General features: G+C 35.5%; 2 protein-coding genes across 2 annotated transcripts in view; both read right to left on the bottom strand.

The window, feature by feature from the left end:
* LOC138315691 (suppressor of tumorigenicity 14 protein homolog) overlaps positions 1 to 8,503 on the bottom strand; it is a 63,249-nt gene extending 54,746 nt beyond the window's left edge. The window contains exon 1 of the mRNA XM_069256908.1: positions 8,307 to 8,503. Within this exon, the coding sequence (XP_069113009.1) occupies positions 8,307 to 8,325 (19 nt within the window). The 5' untranslated portion in view covers positions 8,326 to 8,503. The remainder of the gene's footprint in view (positions 1 to 8,306) is intronic.
* A 5,961-nt stretch (positions 8,504 to 14,464) lies between these two features.
* Positions 14,465 to 21,736, bottom strand: part of LOC138315689 (protein-glutamine gamma-glutamyltransferase K-like) — a 28,200-nt gene continuing 20,928 nt past the window's right edge. The window contains exons 10-15 of the mRNA XM_069256905.1: positions 20,901 to 20,995; positions 19,169 to 19,260; positions 18,763 to 18,961; positions 16,819 to 16,979; positions 16,316 to 16,458; positions 14,465 to 14,873 (exon numbers count right to left, since the gene is read on the bottom strand). Coding sequence (XP_069113006.1) covers positions 14,735 to 14,873; positions 16,316 to 16,458; positions 16,819 to 16,979; positions 18,763 to 18,961; positions 19,169 to 19,260; positions 20,901 to 20,995 — 829 coding nt within the window. The 3' untranslated portion in view covers positions 14,465 to 14,734. The remainder of the gene's footprint in view (positions 14,874 to 16,315; positions 16,459 to 16,818; positions 16,980 to 18,762; positions 18,962 to 19,168; positions 19,261 to 20,900; positions 20,996 to 21,736) is intronic.

Raw genomic sequence — 21,736 nt, 5'->3', positions numbered from 1 at the left:
GCAAGCATTGACAATAATTTAACCATTCAAAGGTTAAAATTGGTAAGCATTGACAATAATTTAACCATTCAAAGGTTAAAATTGGTAAGCATTGACAATAATTTAACCATTCAAAGGTATTGGAAGCATTGACAATAATTTAACCATTCAAAGGTAGAAACTTGGAAGCATTGACAATAATTTAACCATTCAAATGTGAAACTTGTAGCATTGACAATAATTAACCATTCAAAGGTAAATTGGTAAGCATTGACAATAATTTAACCATTCAAAGGTGAAACTTGGTAGCATTGACAATAATTTAACCATTCAAAGGTGAAACTTGGTAAGCATTGACAATAATTTAACCATTCAAAGTGTTGAAACTTGGTAAGCATTGACAATAATTTAACCATTCAAAGGTAAAATTGAAACATTGACAATAATTTTAACCATTCAAAGGTGAAAACTTGGTTAGCATTGACAATAATTTAACCATTCAAAGGTGAAAATTGGTAAGCATTGACAATAATTTTAACCATTCAAAGGTGAAACTTGGTAAGCATTGACAATAATTTAACCATTTAACCATTCAAGGTGAAAATTGGTAAGCATTGACAATAATTTAACCATTCAAAGGTGAAACTTGGTAAGCATTGACAATAATTTAACCATTCAAAGGTGAAAATTGGTAAGCATTGACAATAATTTAACCATTCAAAGGTGAAACTTGGTAAGCATTGACAATAATTTAACCATTCAAAGGTGAAATTGGTAAGCATTGACAATAATTTAACCATTCAAAGGTGAAACTTGGTAAGCATTGACAATAATTTAACCATTCAAAGGTGAAACTTGGTAAGCATTGACAATAATTTAACCATTCAAAGGTGAAACTTGGTAAGCATTGACAATAATTTAACCATTCAAAGGTGAAACTTGGTTAGCATTGACAATAATTTAACCATTCAAAGGTGAAACTTGGCAAGCATTGACAATAATTTAACCATTCAAAGGTGAAACTTGGTAAGCATTGACAATAATTTAACCATTCAAAGGCTAAAATTGGCAAGCATTGACAATAATTTAACCATTCAAAGGTGAAACTTGGTAAGCATTGACAATAATTTAACCATTCAAAGGTGAAACTTGGTAAGCATTGACAATAATTTAACCATTCAAAGGTGAAACTTGGTAAGCATTGACAATAATTTAACCATTCAAAGGTGAAACTTGGTAAGCATTGACAATAATTTAACCATTCAAAGGTGAAACTTGGTAAGCATTGACAATAATTTAACCATTCAAAGGTGAAACTTGGTAAGCATTGACAATAATTTAACCATTCAAAGGTGAAACTTGGTAAGCATTGACAATAATTTAACCATTCAAAGGTGAAACTTGGTAAGCATTGACAATAATTTAACCATTCAAAGGTGAAAACTTGGTTAGCATTGACAATAATTTAACCATTCAAAGGTGAAAATTGGTTAGCATTGACAATAATTTAACCATTCAAAGGTGAAACTTGGTAAGCATTGACAATAATTTAACCATTCAAAGGTGAAACTTGGTAAGCATTGACAATAATTTAACCATTCAAAGGTGAAACTTGGTTAGCATTGACAATAATTTAACCATTCAAAGGTGAAATTGGCAAGCATTGACAATAATTTAACCATTCAAAGGTGAAACTTGGTAAGCATTGACAATAATTTAACCATTCAAAGGTGAAACTTGGTTAGCATTGACAATAATTTAACCATTCAAAGGTGAAACTTGGTAAGCATTGACAATAATTTAACCATTCAAAGGTGAAACTTGGTTAAGCATTGACAATAATTTAACCATTCAAAGGTGAAACTTGGTTAGCATTGACAATAATTTAACCATTCAAAGGTGAAACTTGGTTAGCATTGACAATAATTTAACCATTCAAAGGTGAAAATTGGTAAGCATTGACAATAATTTAACCATTCAAAGGTTAAAATTGGTAAGCATTGACAATAATTTAACCATTCAAAGGTTAAAATTGGTAAGCATTGACAATAATTTAACCATTCAAAGGTGAAACTTGGTTAGCATTGACAATAATTTAACCATTCAAAGGTGAAACTTGGTAAGCATTGACAATAATTTAACCATTCAAAGGTGAAACTTGGTGAAACTTGGTGAGCATTGACAATAATTTAACCATTCAAAGGTGAAACTTGGTTAGCATTGACAATAATTTAACCATTCAAAGGTGAAACTTGGTTAGCATTGACAATAATTTAACCATTCAAAGGTGAAACTTGGTTAGCATTGACAATAATTTAACCATTCAAAGGTGAAACTTGGTAGCATTGACAATAATTTAACCATTCAAGGTGAAACTTGGTAAGCATTGACAATAATTTAACCATTCAAAGGTGAAAATTGGTAAGCATTGACAATAATTTAACCATTCAAAGGTGAAACTTGGTAAGCATTGACAATAATTTAACCATTCAAAGGTGAAACTTGGTAAGCATTGACAATAATTTAACCATTCAAAGGTGAAACTTGGTAAGCATTGACAATAATTTAACCATTCAAAGGTGAAAATTGGTAAGCATTGACAATAATTTAACCATTCAAAGGTGAAACTTGGTAAGCATTGACAATAATTTAACCATTCAAAGGTGAAACTTGGTAAGCATTGACAATAATTTAACCATTCAAAGGTGAAACTTGGTTAACTTGACAATAATTTAACCATTCAAAGGTGAAACTTGGTAAGCATTGACAATAATTTTAACCATTCAAAGGTGAAACTTGGTAAGCATTGACAATAATTTAACCATTCAAAGGTAAATTGAAAGCATTGACAATAATTTAACCATTCAAAGGTGAAACTTGGTTAGCATTGACAATAATTTAACCATTCAAAGGTGAAACTTGGTAAGCATTGACAATAATTTTAACCATTCAAAGGTGAAACTTGGTTAGCATTGACAATAATTTAACCATTCAAAGGTGAAACTTGGTAAGCATTGACAATAATTTAACCATTCAAAGGTGAAACTTGGTAAGCATTGACAATAATTTAACCATTCAAAGGTGAAACTTGGTTAGCATTGGCAATAATTTAACCATTCAAAGGTTAAACTTGGTAAGCATTGACAATAATTTAACCATTCAAAGGTTAAAATTGGTTAGCATTGACAATAATTTAACCATTCAAAGGTGAAACTTGGTAAGCATTGACAATAATTTAACCATTCAAAGGCTAAAATTGGCAAGCATTGACAATAATTTAACCATTCAAAGGTGAAACTTGGTAAGCATTGACAATAATTTAACCATTCAAAGGTGAAACTTGGTAAGCATTGACAATAATTTAACCATTCAAAGGTGAAACTTGGACAAGCATTGACAATAATTTTAACCATTCAAAGGTAAAATGGTAAGCATTGACAATAATTTAACCATTCAAAGGTGAAACTTGGTAAGCATTGACAATAATTTAACCATTCAAAGGTGAAACTTGGTAAGCATTGACAATAATTTAACCATTCAAAGGTGAAAAAATTGGTAAGCATTGACAATAATTTAACCATTCAAAGAGTGAAACTTGGTTAGCATTGACATAATTAAACCATTCAAAGGTGAAACTTGGTAAGCATTGACAATAATTTTAACCATTCAAAGGTGAAACTTGGTAAGCATTGACAATAATTTAACCATTCAAAGGTGAAACTTGGTTAGCATTGACAATAATTTAACCATTCAAAGGTTAAACTTGGTAAGCATTGACAATAATTTTAACCATTCAAAGGTGAAACTTGGTTGGCATTGACAATAATTTACCATTCAAAAGGTGAAAATTGGTTAAGCATTGACAATAATTTAACCATTCAAAGGTGAAACTTGGTAAGCATTGACAATAATTTAACCATTCAAAGGTGAAACTTGGTAAGCATTGACAATAATTTAACCATTCAAAGGTGAAACTTGGTAAGCATTGACAATAATTTAACCATTCAAAGGTGAAACTTGGTTAGCATTGACAATAATTTAACCATTCAAAGGTGAAACTTGGTAAGCATTGACAATAATTTAACCATTCAAAGGTTGAAAATTGGTGAAGCATTGACAATAATATTTAAACCATTCAATAGGTGAAAACTTGGTAAAGCATTGACAATAATTTAACCATTCAAAGGTGAAACTTGGTAAGCATTGACAATAATTTAACCATTCAAAGGTTAAAATTGGTTAGCATTGACAATAATTTAACCATTCAAAGGTGAAACTTGGTAAGCATTGACAATAATTTAACCATTCAAAGGTGAAACTTGGTAAGCATTGACAATAAATTAACCATTCAAAGGTGAAAATTGGTTAGCATTGACAATAATTTAACCATTCAAAGGTTAAAACTTTGCAAGCATTGACAATAATTTAACCATTCAAAGGTGAAACTTGGTAAGCATTGACAATAATTTAACCATTCAAAGGTTAAATTGGTAAGCATTGACAATAATTTAACCATTCAAAGGTGAAACTTGGTAAGCATTGACAATAATTTAACCATTCAAAAGGTGAAACTTGGTGAAGCATTGACAATAATTTAACCATTCAAAGGTGAAACTTGGTTAGCATTGACAATAATTTAACCATTCAAAGGTGAAAATTGGTAAGCATTGACAATAATTTAACCATTCAAAGGTGAAACTTGGTAAGCATTGACAATAATTTAACCATTCAAAGGTGAAAATTGGTAAGCATTGACAATAATTTAACCATTCAAAGGTGAAAAACTTGGAAAGCATTGACAATAATTTAAACCATTCAAAGGTTAAAATTGGTAAGCATTGACAATAATTTAACCATTCAAAGGTGAAACTTGGTAAGCATTGACAATAATTTAACCATTCAAAGGTGAAACTTGGCAAGCATTGACAATAATTTAACCATTCAAAGGTGAAACTTGGTTAGCATTGACAATAATTTAACCATTCAAAGGTGAAACTTGGTAAGCATTGACAATAATTTAACCATTCAAAGGTGAAACTTGGTAAGCATTGACAATAATTTAACCATTCAAAGGTGAAACTTGGTTAGCATTGACAATAATTTAACCATTCAAAGGTGAAACTTGGTTAGCATTGACAATAATTTAACCATTCAAATGTGAAACTTGGTTAGCATTGACAATAATTTAACCATTCAAAGGTTAAAATTGGTAAGCATTGACAATAATTTAACCATTCAAAGGTGAAACTTGGTTAGCATTGACAATAATTTAACCATTCAAAGGTTAAAATTGGTAAGCATTGACAATAATTTAACCATTCAAAGGTTAAACTTGGTAAGCATTGACAATAATTTAACCATTCAAAGGTGAAACTTGGTGAACTTGACAATAATTTAACCATTCAAAGGTTAAAATTGGTTAGCATTGACAATAATTTAACCATTCAAAGGTTAAAATTGGTAAGCATTGACAATAATTTAACCATTCAAAGGTGAAACTTGGTAAGCATTGACAATAATTTAACCATTCAAAGGTGAAACTTGGTAAGCATTGACAATAATTTAACCATTCAAAGGCTAAAATTGGTAAGCATTGACAATAATTTAACCATTCAAAGGTGAAAACTTGGTAAGCATTGACAATAATTTAACCATTCAAAGGTGAAACTTGGTAAGCATTGACAATAATTTAACCATTCAAAGGTGAAACTTGGTAAGCATTGACAATAATTTAACCATTCAAAGGTTAAAATTGGTTAGCATTGACAATAATTTAACCATTCAAAGGTGAAACTTGGTTAGCATTGACAATAATTTAACCATTCAAAGGTTAAAATTGGTAAGCATTGACAATAATTTAACCATTCAAAGGTGAAACTTGGTAAGCATTGACAATAATTTAACCATTCAAAGGTGAAACTTGGTAAGCATTGACAATAATTTAACCATTCAAAGGTGAAACTTGGTAAGCATTGACAATAATTTAACCATTCAAAGGTGAAACTTGGTAAGCATTGACAATAATTTAACCATTCAAAGGTAAACTGGGTTTTAACCATTCAAAGGTGAAATGGTAACAATTGCAATTTAACCATTCAAAGGTGAAACTTGGTTAGCATTGACAATAATTTAACCATTCAAAGGTGAAACTTGGTAAGCATTGACAATAATTTAACCATTCAAAGGTTAAACTTGGTTAGCATTGACAATAATTTAACCATTCAAAGGTGAAACTTGGTAAGCATTGACAATAATTTAACCATTCAAAGGTGAAAATTGGTTAGCATTGACAATAATTTAACCATTCAAAGGTGAAACTTGGTTAAGCATTGACAATAATTTAACCATTCAAAGGTGAAACTTGGTTAGCATTGACAATAATTTAACCATTCAAAGGTGAAACTTGGTAAGCATTGACAATAATTTAACCATTCAAAGGTGAAACTTGGTAAGCATTGACAATAATTTAACCATTCAAAGGTGAAACTTGGTAAGCATTGACAATAATTTAACCATTCAAAGGTGAAACTTGGTTAGCATTGACAATAATTTAACCATTCAAAGGTGAAACTTGGTAAGCATTGACAATAATTTAACCATTCAAAGGTGAAACTTGGTGAGCATTGACAATAATTTAACAATTCAAAGGTGAAACTTGGTAAGCATTGACAATAATTTAACCATTCAAAGGTGAAACTTGGTAAGCATTGACAATAATCATTAACCATTCAAAGGTGAAATTGGTAAGCATTGACAATAATTTAACCATTCAAAGGTGAAACTTGGTAAGCATTGACAATAATTTAACCATTCAAAGGTTAAAATTGGTAAGCATTGACAATAATTTAACCATTCAAAGGTGAAACTTGGTAAGCATTGACAATAATTTAACCATTCAAAGGTGAAACTTGGTAAGCATTGACAATAATTTAACCATTCAAAGGTGAAACTTGGTTAGCATTGACAATAATTTAACCATTCAAAGGTGAAACTTGGTTAGCATTGACAATGATTTAACCATTCAAAGGTGAAACTTGGTTAGCATTGACAATAATTTAACCATTGAAAGGTGAAACTTGGTTAGCATTGACAATAATTTAACCATTCAAATGTGAAACTTGGTTAGCATTGACAATAATCTAACCATTCAAAGGTTACAATTGGTAAGCATTGACAATAATTTAACCTTTCAAAGGTGAAACTTGGTAAGCATTGACAATAATTTAACCATTCAAAGGTTAAAATTGGCAAGCATTGCCAATAATTTAACCACTCAAAGACTAGCATTATTGATGCGTTTCTGACGCTTCGAAGAACATTGACCGCATCGACAATTCGGCTCGATTTGACAATAAATTTGTCACGCGCAGGTAACAACGCCGTCTACATGAAATCTACTCACATTGACGGCATTGTTTTCATGATTCAGTGGAGACTCGACAGCAGTATTCAAATTACGGAGGTTTTTTTTCCTTTTTAGTTTTCTTATCCAATTATGTAATTAGTGAAGTCTGGAAATAAAACTAGATTCAGCAGAAATAAACGCGATGTAAAAAGTTTTAAATTCCAACTTCATACATAACTAAGACTTGGCTGTGAGCCCTGATTGGGTTTTTGCGTGCAGATTCTTGTCTTGTTTACAACGAGTAAGATATAGGTTTAAATAAATGATGCATTTACTTACCGATTGGTACGTATTCTGCACGCTCTCACGTGGGAACAGACGATTCATTGATCGGGAGATAAAGTACAACTAGGGACGTACTGTTAGGCCTAACTCTTGCTTATGGACATTAATTAATTAATTAATTTTGCACTGGAGACACAACTCCATTTGTCTTACATAGTCAACTTGTGGTTATATGAAAATTACCCTTAATTTCGTGATCCGGACTTCAGAATTATATATTGAACAATAATTTATACGAAAACATTACTTTATAGTATATATGAAGTTATAAATGCATTTAAGTATAATGAAGTGACATGGGGATGAACTATACAGATATGCGTTAGAGAACCTTCAGTTACAGTCGACATATGTAATGTTACTGTAAACATGGATATTTTCGCGAGTGCTTTATTCCGCGATTCGCAAACAAAAAACTTTCACGATCTTGTTATTTTCACGATCGCTACACACACACACATTACATAATAGTCCGCGTTGGGTGAATTTTCGCGATCAAACGACATTTGCGTAATTAGCGGAAATCTCCCGTCGTTTACAGTACACCCGCGGTACTTTATATCAGGATAAATCAAAATACTATATATAATAATAATATCAGAACAATATATCACATCATAAAGGAAAAATAACTTACCTGTGAAGATGGTAATCATGCTGTCCTATATTCCACCCACACAACACCTCGGCCACATGCTACATCAACCACCATACCTGTCAGAGACAGCATGTTCCGCATGTGTCTGTGTAGGTGTACTCTTAGCCTCTGTAGCCGCCAGTGGTAGCGGTCACACAATCCCTGTTATTCGCCGATGGACAATGGTGAATTGGTGATAACAACGCTAAACGAGGAAGTACAAAGAGCTGGATTGAACATATCCATTACATATTCAAGTATATATATATATAGATGTTTTCATCCAATATATGGACATACAGAATAACCGGATCAGATTAGCATCATAGTAGTTGCATCCTTGGTTAATAAAGAGACATGTGGGGCGCGTAAATAAGTCAATGATGGGGTATGGAAGAGAGAGAAGGGATGGCGAAAGAGATAAGAAAGTGGAAGAGAGGGAAATGGTAGTGAGAGCTCGACAGGAATAAATTGAAAGGGGGGAGGGGGCGATAGAGAAAGGGAAAATAATGGGAGGGGATCGAGAGACGGGGTTACAATAGGGATATGAAAGAAATGAACTAGGGAAGAAAGAAAAGAGATGGTGATCATGGTATTACAGTCTAGGGTAGGACAGAGGAAGAATCGGGACGGAACAGGGGAGGGGGAGCAGTGGAGGGATGGGGAGGAGAGAGGAGGGAGGATGACAAAAATAGGACAGTGATGGGGTGGGGAGGGAAGATAACAAAGATAGGTAGTAAAATGATGGGGTGGTAAGGGATTAGAACAGTGGTGTGACGCTTGGAAGATAGAAACTGGGCAAGAAAGAAAGACCAGAGAGTGACAACTTTAGGATTGTATCGGAGTGGGAAGGAGAGTGAAAAGGACGACATTTTATTATATGGGATATAGAAGTTAAGGACTAATGAAGGCGAGGAAAATTGAGTGTGGGAATCTGGGGCACAGAAGGGAAAATAGAAGGTGTTACTGGAAAGATAAAATTATAAATACAATCGGATACCGAACTGTGTGTATTTATATACTAAACCCACATTTTACACTATGGGTGGAGTTACTTATTTGCGAGTGGATTTGAGAAATAGACCAAATTGAAGTGTACGAGACGTTACGGAATGCATTACTAAAGTAAAGCCCTCCACATCATCAAAAAGATGAAACGATGGAAATAAAATAAAGGAGATAAACCATCAACTGGAAAGGGGGGGTTGAATAGGCGATGACACCAGAGATAGCGACAGGGATCCATGCACGTGTAACTCAGGGCACGTGCGTAACTGAGGGCACATGCATGCTGTGGAAGATAGTATCCAAGGATATTCCGGGTACGCTGAATTTCTGTCGTTAGTAAAGTGTTTCTTTTATAATGTCGCACCCCCTTTCTAATATAACGCGAACCGGTCCTTGCTAATATACAGACCCCATTTGGCGGGGCTACCTTGGGAATCACCCATGGTGTCAAGTAAGGTATATTGGTTTAAAGCAGACAGCATTCTGATTGAAAGTCGTATACAACATTTTAAAATATCGAATTCGTCTGAACTGTAATAACGTGTAGGTTTAATAGAGAAGTCTGTGTAATGTAACACGTAGCGGTTACAGATCGGTATGTAAGTGTCTGTGGTATTGTCATGTATCCTACAGACGGAGGTCACCATTCGTAACCCTACAGATCTACACAGGTCTAAATTACAGGAAGGAAGGATGAAAGAGCTATTTACTACAGAAACGGATACATGTTCGCCATATTTGTTTACATTCTGCTCGCTTGATCATATTCGCCGGTTTCCTACCATTCCGAAAAGGTCTCCGCCTCCAAAAGTAGAGTTAACCTCCGGGCTGTGTTCTGTTCACGTCACAAAACATGGTTATCATGCTCCAATTATTACTTCCTTTTGTTTCATTCCATACTTAGCGTTCAGCTAAAATGAAGTGGGACGACTGATGTGTCCGTCTTCTGAACAATAGCACTATGAAAGGGACAAAAGTTCCATCATTACAAGCAACACCCAGCAACGAATGCTGCTAATTTACCAATATACTGGTTAGTGGTACACGGTTGGTGGCATGTGTTCAATGGTAAACGCTTGGGATTGTGCCGTGGTTGTTGGTATGTGTGTTCAATGGTAGACGTTTGCGATTGTGCCGTGGTTGTTGGTATGTGTGTTCAATGGTAGACGTTTGCGATTGTGCCGTGGTTGTTGGTATATGTGTTCAATGGTAGACGTTTGCGGTTGTGCCGTGGTTGTTGGTATGCGTGTTCAATGATAGACGTTTGCTATTGTGCCGTGGTTGTTGGTATATGTGTTCAATGGTAAACGCTTGCGATTGTGCCGTGGTTGTTGGTATGCGTGTTCAATGGTAGACGTTTGCGATTGTGCCGTGGTTGTTGGTATATGTGTCAATGGTAAACGCTTGCGATTGTGCTGGTGTTGGTTTGTGGTAAGTACGTTTGCGATTGTGCCGTGGTTGTTGGTATTGTGTTCAATGGTAACGTTGGGATTGTGCCGTGGTTGTTGGTATGGTGTTCAATGGTAGACGTTTGCGATTGTGCCGTGGTTGTTGGTATATAGTTTGCAATGGTTCAGAAACGTTTGCGATTGTGCCGTGGTTGTTGGTATGCGTGTTCAATGGTAGACGTTTGCGATTGTGCCGTGGTTGTTGGTATATGTGTCAATGTAGTGCGATGGTCAATGGTAACGTTGGATTGTGCCGTGGTTGTTGGTATGTGTGTTCAATGTAGACGTTTGCGATTGTGCCGTGGTTGTTGGTATGTGTGTTCAATGGTAGACGTTTGCGATTGTGCCGTGGTTGTTGGTATATGTGTTCAATGGTAACGTTTGCGATTGTGCCGTGGTTGTTGGTATTGTTCAATGGTAGACGTTGCGATTGTGCCGTGGTTGTTGGTATATGTGTTCAATGGTAGACGTTTGCGATTGTGCCGTGGTTGTTGGTATATGCGTGTTCAATGGTAAACGCTTGCGATTGTGCCGTGGTTGTTGGTATATGTGTTCAATGGTAACGTTGCGTTTGCCGTTTGCGATTGTGCCGTGGTTGTTGGTATATGTGTTCAATGGTAACTTGCGATGTGCCGTGGTTGTTGGTATGTGTTCAATGGTAGACGTTGCGATTGTGCCGTGGTTGTTGGTATATGTGTTCAATGGTAGACGTTTGCGATTGTGCCGTGGTTGTTGGTATAGTGTTCAATGGTAGACGTTGCGATTGTGCAATGGTAACGTGTTGTGCGTGTTGTTGGTATATGGTAACGTTGCGATTGTGCCGTGGTTGTTGGTATGTGTTCAATGGTAGACGTTTGCGATTGTGGTTCGTTGCGTTGTGCCGTGGTTGTTGGTATATGTGTTCAATGGTAAACGCTTGCGATTGTGCCGTGGTTGTTGGTATATGTGTTCAATGGTAGACGTTTGCGATTGTGCCGTGGTTGTTGGTATATGTGTTCAATGGTAAACGCTTGCGATTGTGCCGTGGTTGTTGGTATGCGTGTTCAATGGTAGACGTTTGCGATTGTGCCGTGGTTGTTGGTATATGTGTTCAATGGTAGACGTTTGCGATTGTGCCGTGGTTGTTGGTATATGTGTTCAATGGTAGACGTTTGCGATTGTGCCGTGGTTGTATTTAAAAACTCACTCAAATTTGGCTTGATCATTTTTGTCTCTACTAAATGCCCAAGTTTTAAACTAGGGGGAGATACATTGTACTTAGGTTCTGGTGGCGAGTCTATTGGTATATTTAGACATTTGCGATTGTGTCGTGGTTGTTGGTATATGTGTTCAACTGTTGCGTTAGTGCTGTAGCTTTTGTTTAAGATACGTTTAACCACATAAACTATTTCTGTACATCCTTTACCAGTCGTTTAGTATACAAAAGATTAGTTGCCGGGAGTTCTTATCACTAAATTAGATTCCTATTAATTATGCCATCTTTTTTCAGTTAATAGTTTTTTATGTCTGTTACCATTTCAAAAGAATTCCTTCCCCACCAAAGGTGGACGTCTAAATTACCGGCTACCATCCGTATAACTCATATTAATGAAGCAAGTGTGTCCCTATGTTGCTTGGTGGTGGAGTGACCTATGTCTCTATGGCAGCCATCTGTAACCCATGACCCGTATGTTGATGGGTGCTGTTCGTTATTGGACTTGTCGTATTTACGTTTTCTATCAGTTTTTCTATCTCTTTGATCGGTGATAATGTACTGGCCAAACCACAAAGGCATTCGTGTCATACAATCAATACAACTTCTGCGAAATATTAAATAAATACATGTACATAGATATATAATCAAGTTGTTTAAATTTGATTTGTTTAGTCAACAGCAGTAAGAGTTTAAACCAAACAAGAGATCTCAGAGAGATCTGTGTCTGACAATGGAAAGAGTGGTATTTTCTCTGCTTTTCAAATTTTTACTATCAAAATCCAAGATGGCTGCCTGTCGGCCCAAAAATGTCATATGCACAATTCGGACCTTTATGTGGAGCCTTTACATATGAAATGTGAGAAAGTTCTGAGAAATAGCGGTAACAAACATAAGCTATCACTGCAAATTCAAGATGACGGGCTGCCGGCCATATTGTTGACCGAACGGTCACAAAGTGCAATGTGCATTAAACTAGAGCCTCAGGACAACCTACATATGCAATTGAGACAGATCCATACTTCCTGAGAAATAGCGTTAACAAACTGAAACTATCAAAATCTAAGATGGGGCCTATTGGAAATCTTGTTGACCGATCGGTCCCAAAATGCAATATGCACAACTAGAACCTATGTGGAGCTAATAATATGATATTTGAAATAAATCTCTTCAGTACTTTCTGAATAGCGGTAACAAACTTCAAGTACCAAAATCAAAGGTGGCTGCCAGCCAGCCAGCCATCTTGTTTGACGATAGGTCCGAATATGCAATATGCAAAAGTAGGGTCCTAGGGGAACATACATATGAAACCTTCAGTACTTTCTGAGAAATAGCGAATTGTTAACGGACGGACGACGGACGAAAGGCGATTTGAAATGGCTAAAAACATATACATGTATAAGAGAGATTGGCAATGCCCATGTTTGTGCCGAAGGCTTTTCAAAAACATGAGAGTAATTTTGATATGTTATAAAAGTGTAGTAATTTTAAGACAGTGTTGGCACATTTTTGAGAGAAAAAAACGCGTTTTGGCGCGCTTTGACGATGTATTACCAGTTATCGGGCTCGAACTTCTTTCAGTTCTTTGCTACTTTGAACAAGTAAACAGGAAACACTATTGAGAGTGGCGATGTGTTCCTTTTTAAAGATCCCATGTGTTGCTTATTAAATTTTTCTTTTTTCAAAAAGATCAGACATTCTAGCAGCTCTGGATATGAGATATTTTGTCCAAACCTTAAATACTAAATATTGTTTCAAGTTAGAAAGTATCGTTTATGTAATGATGTTTGTCTGATAAATGTGGCAGCTACACTTACTACTAGTCGCCAAAATTGGTTGTGTAACAATAGAAATGAATAAGAGAACAATTTGTTTGTTTTTTATTGAGTATATTTTATTGTACAATGTGATCAAGTATTACCAGCATACTGTTATAATTTGCATAATTTATTACCATAGCGTGCTGTACTCCTTACAGTTGTGGTAAAATAATGCCATATTTAAAATAAAAAAAACCCGTTATCACATACAATTGAGTATATTAGTATAATATCAAAGCAGTGGAGATCGAGATTAATCAGTAAACAAAATACTGAAACAACAATATAAAAAAGATGTACAATATATGGCACTAAGTATTGCAATAAGACAAATCAAACCTTTTTTGTCGTATTCCAGTTCACAATCTGATTCACGTTATACAACCCAGCACTCAAGGCATTAAGGGGTCAAATACCGTAACTGGTTCAGTAGTGAACAGCAGTATTGGATTGAAACAGTTTCACACGAGTTGTCCCCCTTGCATCTTTAACAGATTTATGATGTTTCAAGAATTATCTCTCTTGCTATGCAATACTGTTTTACTCTAAAACTGATATTGGACGGATGATTATACATAAAATTGGTTAATATCACAGATAAACATGTCAAAAATATGTTAAAATGTTTTAAAACATAGAAGTAAGTTGTAAATATAAAGTAAGCTTTCCATTGTTTGAAATTATTATACCAAAAAAAAAAAAAAAAAAAAATTAAATGGATTGACTTTTGACACAGAAACCACTCTGTCAACACTACCTCAAAAACAGTTGAAATGTGGTTGACAGTTCTTATATGTAGTGCAAAGATGATCAATCAAATGGGATAAAAGTATATGTTCCGAGTACAATAATTAATGTAATCCTCTATAGTAACAACATATAGTAAGTACATCACAGAATCAGTGTATAAGTGTGTGGTCTAGTGTCAAGGCCAAGATAGATCTGAAAGTCACAAGGTCATCAAGCTTTGACTTCAATCTCAACAGATCCACTGATGTTTTCTAAATCCTTGGAGTTGAAGACGACATTGACAGTACGTGTGCCAACCTTGGTCGGAGTTACATCAAAGGACTTTTTAAACAGCTCTGAGGCTCCCACACTGAAATAGAACACAGAACCTAGATTAGTGAGTGGGGATACCCTAATCCTCCATGATAACTCTAGTATCCAAGTTCCTCTTTCTGTGTCATAATGCTTTCCTAGGTGCATATCATACCTTCCATAGTGATTTCTCCTGCTAACTAAATATATCCTCACATTTCTGCAGTAGTTATCTCCCCTTCCAAGGAAGTTATTTCACCTTCTGTTGGAATTGACTCCCCTTCCGAGGTTTCACCTTCTGATGCGATTGTCTTCCCTTTCAAGGTCACAACTTCACTTGTCTTTAAGATAACCTCCCCTTTTCCAGTGACTTTCCTAAAAGGTTTTGTTTTGTAATTCCTTAAATATCATCCCTCCGTTGTTAGTTATCTCCCCTCACTTTGTATATATTGCTGCCATTTGCAATGCCATAAACTCTCCTTTCACATAAATGAATTTGTCTTCTTAGTAAATTATTGCTACTTTCTCTGAATAACATCTATTAAAGTCATAAGATCCTTTTCCATAGGTAACTTACACCTTCCCCGGTAATTACCTCCCCTTCCCAGGTGATATTTCTTCAGTTAGAAGTTCTACTACCATATATTGTGGAAGAAATATTTGCTGCAATCTTCTCGCAAACAGACCTGTTTGCAAGAGAGTTGCAGCTAGCCGCTACACAGTTTATTGCCAGAAAATACTAAGTTGGATGTTCTTGCAAACTTGCTGCAACTTTTCTCTGAAAGACATAATTGCTGCAATCTTCTCGCAAACAGATCTGTTTGCAAGAAAGCTGCAAGAAAGTTGCAAGAAAGTTGCAGCTAGCTGTGAACTGCTGCAAACTTTTCTTGCAAATGGATTTGATTGCGGCAAGTTTACTGCAAGCTTGCGGCAGGCTTGCCGCAAACATTTCATTTCTGTAAGGGATGTAACTCTGCCATTTTGTTCCTGTACTTTAGTTATTTTCTCTCTTCCTAGATAACCACTTCCTCTCTTTCCAAGGTGGGTTCAGATATGATACATGGTTGTTTTTTATTATAAATCTACCATATTAAAGGCTTACTATCTCTTGAAACATCTTTTGATTTTTAAAATGAGAATGTAAAAAAAGATTGATGATTTTGTAGAATCAAAAAAGTTATTAGCTTAACATTATTACTATACTTTTCATCACCTTCTGAACAATTTAATTGAAATTGAATATTGTAATTAATATTATGTTTCCTGCTATTGCCCTAATTACCATGCGTTAGTCGACTTTCACTGTGCCAGACAGCAAAACAGCGAAATGAATTTTCACTGTTAAATAGATTACGCAGGGGAACTTTCATTTGTTTGATGGTAGTACATCATCTTAGGCAATTGATATTAATTTTTTTTTATTGTTTTTTAGAAACTTAGACTTTTTTGTTTCGGAAAGGAAGTGGGCCTTTAATGATCTAACAAAGACTAGGTACTTACCTTTCAGTGAGTGTAATGGTGCGTGGTTTCTGTATCTTGCCACCCTCTATATCCAGTGTACAGTTAGTCAGTGTAATGGGTAGTGAGTTGGTGAAGGACACCTCTATGGTCACTGATTCACCTACTCCACAGGATTTAGGCCCCTAGAGACAAAACATAATATTTATTAATGTTATTTTTGAAATAGTGCTGCAGTGGCTGAGGGGTCAAGGTGATCCGACATATTAACACTAGCCCACCACGTCTGGGTTATGGGTTTGACGTTAACGTGAGCAGAGCTTCCAGGCACTTATGAGGAAATCATATCCTGCTTTTATTTTCCTTTACTGTTGATACAATCAGTCAAAATAATAGCTCTATACACATTCTGTTGTTTAGGTGGGTTTTTTTTCTCAATCTGTCAAGAACTTGTTGAATGGATTTGAATTCCTATGATTTGTCTCAAGTTCTTCAAAAATCTACATGTATGTAAAAATGAGGGAAGATTTTAGATATAGTTTTACCTTGACATCCAAGTCAGGCTTGTCCATAATGAAGCTGTCCTCGTCTACGAATAAATGATTCGTCTCCTTCACCTTACAGCTACACTCAACCTTAAAGTTACAGAACTGTAGAGTGTCCTTCTGATAGACATCAAATGGCACGGTCATCTTACAGCGATTCTCTGTAACATGAAGCAATACAAGAGGCCAATGGGCCTTAACAGTCATCTGACTATTGGCACAATACAACACTCAAGGAATATAGTAGTGGCAAACAAATTAAGGCAATTCAAAGAACTCTTTTAATAGAAGAAGTTCAGGTTCTGATATATTTGATGAATTAGACCGTGAATGAAGGTCCTTTGATCCCCACCATGCTACAAGTCCAATATCCAGTCTCAAGGCCTCTTATTATTCACAACAGGTTGTTTAAAGATTTTAGCCTATTTGACCTCTGTGACCTTGAATGAAAATCAAGGTGATTCATTTGAACAAACTCGGTAGCCCTTCATCCCAGCATGTCACAGGCCTAATATCAGGTCTCTACCCCTCTTAGTTATTCAAAAGAAGTCGTTTAAAGATTTAAGCCTATTTGACCCCTGTGACCTTGAATGAAAATCAAGGTCGTTCATTTAAACAAACTTAGTAGCCCTTTATCCGAGCATGCTACATGCCCAATGTCAGTACCCTGGGCCTTCTGGTTCTTCAGAAGAAGTTGTTTAAAGATTTTAGCCTTTTTGACCCCTGTGACCTTGAATGAAAGTCAAAGTCATTCATTTGAATGCACTTGGCAGCCCTTCATTCAAAAATTCATCAGGCTCGATATCAGGTCACCAGAGCTCTTAGTAATTCACAAGAAGTTGATTAAAGATTTTAGCCTATTTTTCCCCTGTGACCTTTAATGAAGGTCAAGGTTATTTATTTAAACAGACTTGGTAGGCCTTCATCCAAATACGCTAGAGACCTAATATCAGTACCCTGGGCCTTCTGGTTCTTGAGAAGAAGTCATTTTAAAGATTTTAGCCTATTTGACACCTGTGACCTTTAATGAAGATCAAGGTCATTTATTTGAACCAATTGGTAGCCCTTTATCGAAGCATGCTACAGACCCAATATCAGTCCCCTGGGCTTTCTAGTTTTTGAGAAGAAGTCATTTAAAGATTTTAACCTATTTTACCACTGTGAACTTGAATGAAGATCAAGGTCATTCATTTGAACAAACTTGATAGCCCTTCATCCTAGCATACTACAGGCCCAATATCATGTATCTAGGCCTCTTAGTTATTCAAAAGAAGTTGTTTAAAGGATTTTAGCCTATATTGGACCCTTGTGACCTTGAATGAAGGTCAAGGTCCAATCGATTGAACAAACTTGGTAGCTCTTCACCCCAGCATGCTGCAGGCCCAATATCGGTTCCCTGAGCCTTTTTGTTCTTGAGAAGAAAGATTTTGACCCCTGTGACCTTGAATGAAAATCAAAGTCATTCATTTGAATAAGCTTGGTAGCCCTTCATCCCAGCATGCTACAGGCGAAATATCAGTACCCTGGGCCTTTCGGTTATTGAGAAGAAGTCATTTGAATGAAAAGTTAACGCACAGCGCATGACGATGGGTGGTGCATGATGACAATTTTGTCATCTGTCTGTCCCCACAACTTTTCACAAATAGCGATTTATTAAACAGATACCTAGACATGACATCTGTTAAGCTTGACCTATGATCAAAAATGGTAAATATTTGATTGTAAGTGAGTACCATGTATTTATTTTTCTCTGTTCCATTATAAAGTCTCATAATTGTCTTAAAAACAACAATTCAAAAACATTTCTGCCTAGCACAGTCAATGAAAACTGCTTCAAATCATATAACAGTTTAGCCATTTCCAAAAAATACCACATTGGTAAAGAACAAGCAGAGTATATTTAAGAAAGGTTTTACATATATATATAGGTAAAACTATACATACTGTCTCCTCCTTGAAGTACAATGCTTTCTGTCTGTTTTTTAATTGTGCTCCCTTCATGACTATCTGGGGTCAAACTTGTCAACATGATGGTGACCAGTACATTTCGAGTATCACCAGACTTGTTTTCCATACCAACTTCTACATTATAGGCCTGTCCATATGGTATATCATCCTGCTGCTTCAACTCAAATTGTACATCCTTAAAAACACAAGTCAGCAACAAACATGTTATTCCATCTTGGCATATTAATGAGTTATCTCCCTTGCGGGTAGCTATCCATTGTAGTCATTACTTTTTGAATTCACATCATTTTTCTCTTGTAGCTTTTCTGATACTAACAAAACAAACCTAAATCAAGTTAATTATAAGCTTAGACTCAAGCCAGACAAAGTTTCTGTGACAGACCTGTGAATGATTGTCAGTGTGGCCGTAGATCTTCCCTGGAAGGGTGCTGGCTCTGTTGGCATTGTTCAGGGCAGCCTTCTCCTCACTTGAACCTCAAACCATCAAGCAACAAAAAATGTAAAAACATAAATACATTTTCCAGAATGAGTAAAGCCTCAAAGATGTAGCCATTTATGCTCCCCTTGTAAAATATGTCACAGTAATATGTTACAGTTATGTATCTTTGTTTCCAAATGCATCTGCTTGGTAAGTAGGAAGAGTGTTGTATGGCAATTAAGCAATTACTATCAACTATCATTGATTTTGTACAAATACCCTAAAGAGATGCTACCGATGCAATATGACTGGTTTCTAATGCTTACAGTTTCAAAATGTTTATATAATTAGTTTGACCCCTTTTGATCCCATCCCTCGGGCGTATATTGAGTCACCATTTATACAAAACCTGTTTCCCTTATTCTCCCAAAGATGTTTCTGACCAAATATGATGATCACTGAGTACCATTTGACTAGTTGCATTTTAATAAAGGAGAAGGTACGTTAAGACTCAAATATGGCCGCAAAATTAATTCTCCAGTAAAGAACAACATATTTTGCCATATAACAGTTGAATACATTTGCTAACACATTACATCCCGAAAATATCCAGCATGTGCCAATTATGTTCACTATGATGTCATCAACATGTAGTTTCCCGCCATTTTTTTACAAAAATCCTTGAAAAATCATACTTTTTGAGTGGTTTTCTCTAATAATGAATGTGGCCGCCTTCATGGAGCAGAAAGAGATTTTCACATGTTGTATATCGCGTATTTACGCATATCCATGCAAAATATAAACTTGCTCCAAGGTAGCGGCCAAATCCATTTCAAGCCTTTTCTAACGTAAAGATGATGAATTTCGCGCAAAATTTGGTGAGAAGAGGAAAATCATCAATTTGATGACGTCATAGGTGGAGCACATCGTGTACATGGTTATAAAAAGTTATGTTTTGATGAATGGCAAGTATGAGAGTATTTATTGATGTGAAATTGATGTGGATCAGAGTTAATATTTTTCGGCCTGAAAAATTAAAGTGAACAGTCGGGCAAGGATGGCTAAAATCGGTAAAAATGGTGTGAATGTATCCAGTATAATTTCTTATGAAATAGAAATAGAATATCTCTCGTCAAAATCTGTCTGCGTACGAAGATATTAATTTTAAGTATAGGAATCCTAAAACGTCCTCCCGGCTGACTATATCAGTGGTTACATTTCCACGCAGCCTCGCTTTCAATGCTTCAACTTTTATTTATTTCAATGGTCAGAACTTGGAAATGTAAGCAGAACTTGACCGTCGTATTAATATGTGAGAACTTTTGGAAAGCCAATGAACGCATTTAGACTGATTTTCTTTGCCCGACTATTCACTTTAAGGCCAAATACTGGCCCAATCATATCTACTCCTTTTTAAAACCGAACATTGAACATCGCACCATGACATAGGCTCACTGGCCTTTAGGCTTTCTGGTAGTCAAGTGAAAATATTCCTGAATGAATGATCAAATTCTGCTCAATGGGGAATGAGTAAGATAATTACTTTTCATTAAAAACGTCTTAAAATCATTTGATTTATTTTCAAAATTGAGATTACAGACTGTAAGCCAACGTTCTATGCGTATGATTTACTTTGCGAATTTCACGAATAATTAACTTGGAGAAAGTTTATCTCCTATTAAATGATTGTATCCACCTTCTGAATGTTTGTATTCTGACGTCACATCTTCTCGTTGCTGACTTGCACTCCCTTTACACTTCGGTAGGTGTGTACTTATGGCAAAGCCAATACTACAAGAGATTAATAACATACATTACTCATTATTTAAAACAAAGCAAAAGTGTCTTCAAATGTTTTTTTCTTGTCAAATGCTATTTCACAAAATAAGATAAAAGCCTTATGTGTAGTGTCATTCAATTATTGTTAAGTTTCCAATAAGCTTTAAAAGTATACCTGTGTTATCAGTTAACTATAGACCTACTGTTGTAGTATTTAACTTACCATATTTGACCCAATTAGCACCCAGGGTGCATAAAAAATGGAAAAATAAGGGGGTACTTGATAGATCCAAATTTGGACTAGCCTTTGATAAAAATATTACACAAAATGTACTATAAAATAATATGCAAAAGAAATCAAATTAAGAAACCACATGGTTTTCATATTTTCACTCTGCATTTAAAGGGACGAATTAATGAGGTTTATTCTGTTACATAACCATAACTGTAAGAGCAATTTGAGTAGTTCTAGACAAAAATTCTTTACTACACTGGCAAGGGCCAGGGTTCCGCATACAAGACGTCCCACCACAATGTGTAATGGTGGACAGCAAGCAAGTTTGAATATTTATCTTACATTTCACTACAGTGGGCTTTTCTGGCATATCACTGTGACAGTAAAACCAGCTAAACCAATTCCATTACAACTGCTTTGTTTACAATTATATACAAATTTAAATGTACCCTTAAACTGTGTTGTTGGGGTGTGTACTGGGTCAAATAGAAAGGTCACTTAGAGGGATGGGGTGTGTA

Source organism: Argopecten irradians, chromosome 2 (assembly GCF_041381155.1).
Source record: "Argopecten irradians isolate NY chromosome 2, Ai_NY, whole genome shotgun sequence".
Classification (NCBI taxonomy): Eukaryota; Metazoa; Mollusca; class Bivalvia; order Pectinida; family Pectinidae; genus Argopecten; species Argopecten irradians.
Note: the sequence above shows the minus strand (reverse complement) of the source record. Positions and strands in the feature narration are given on the sequence as shown.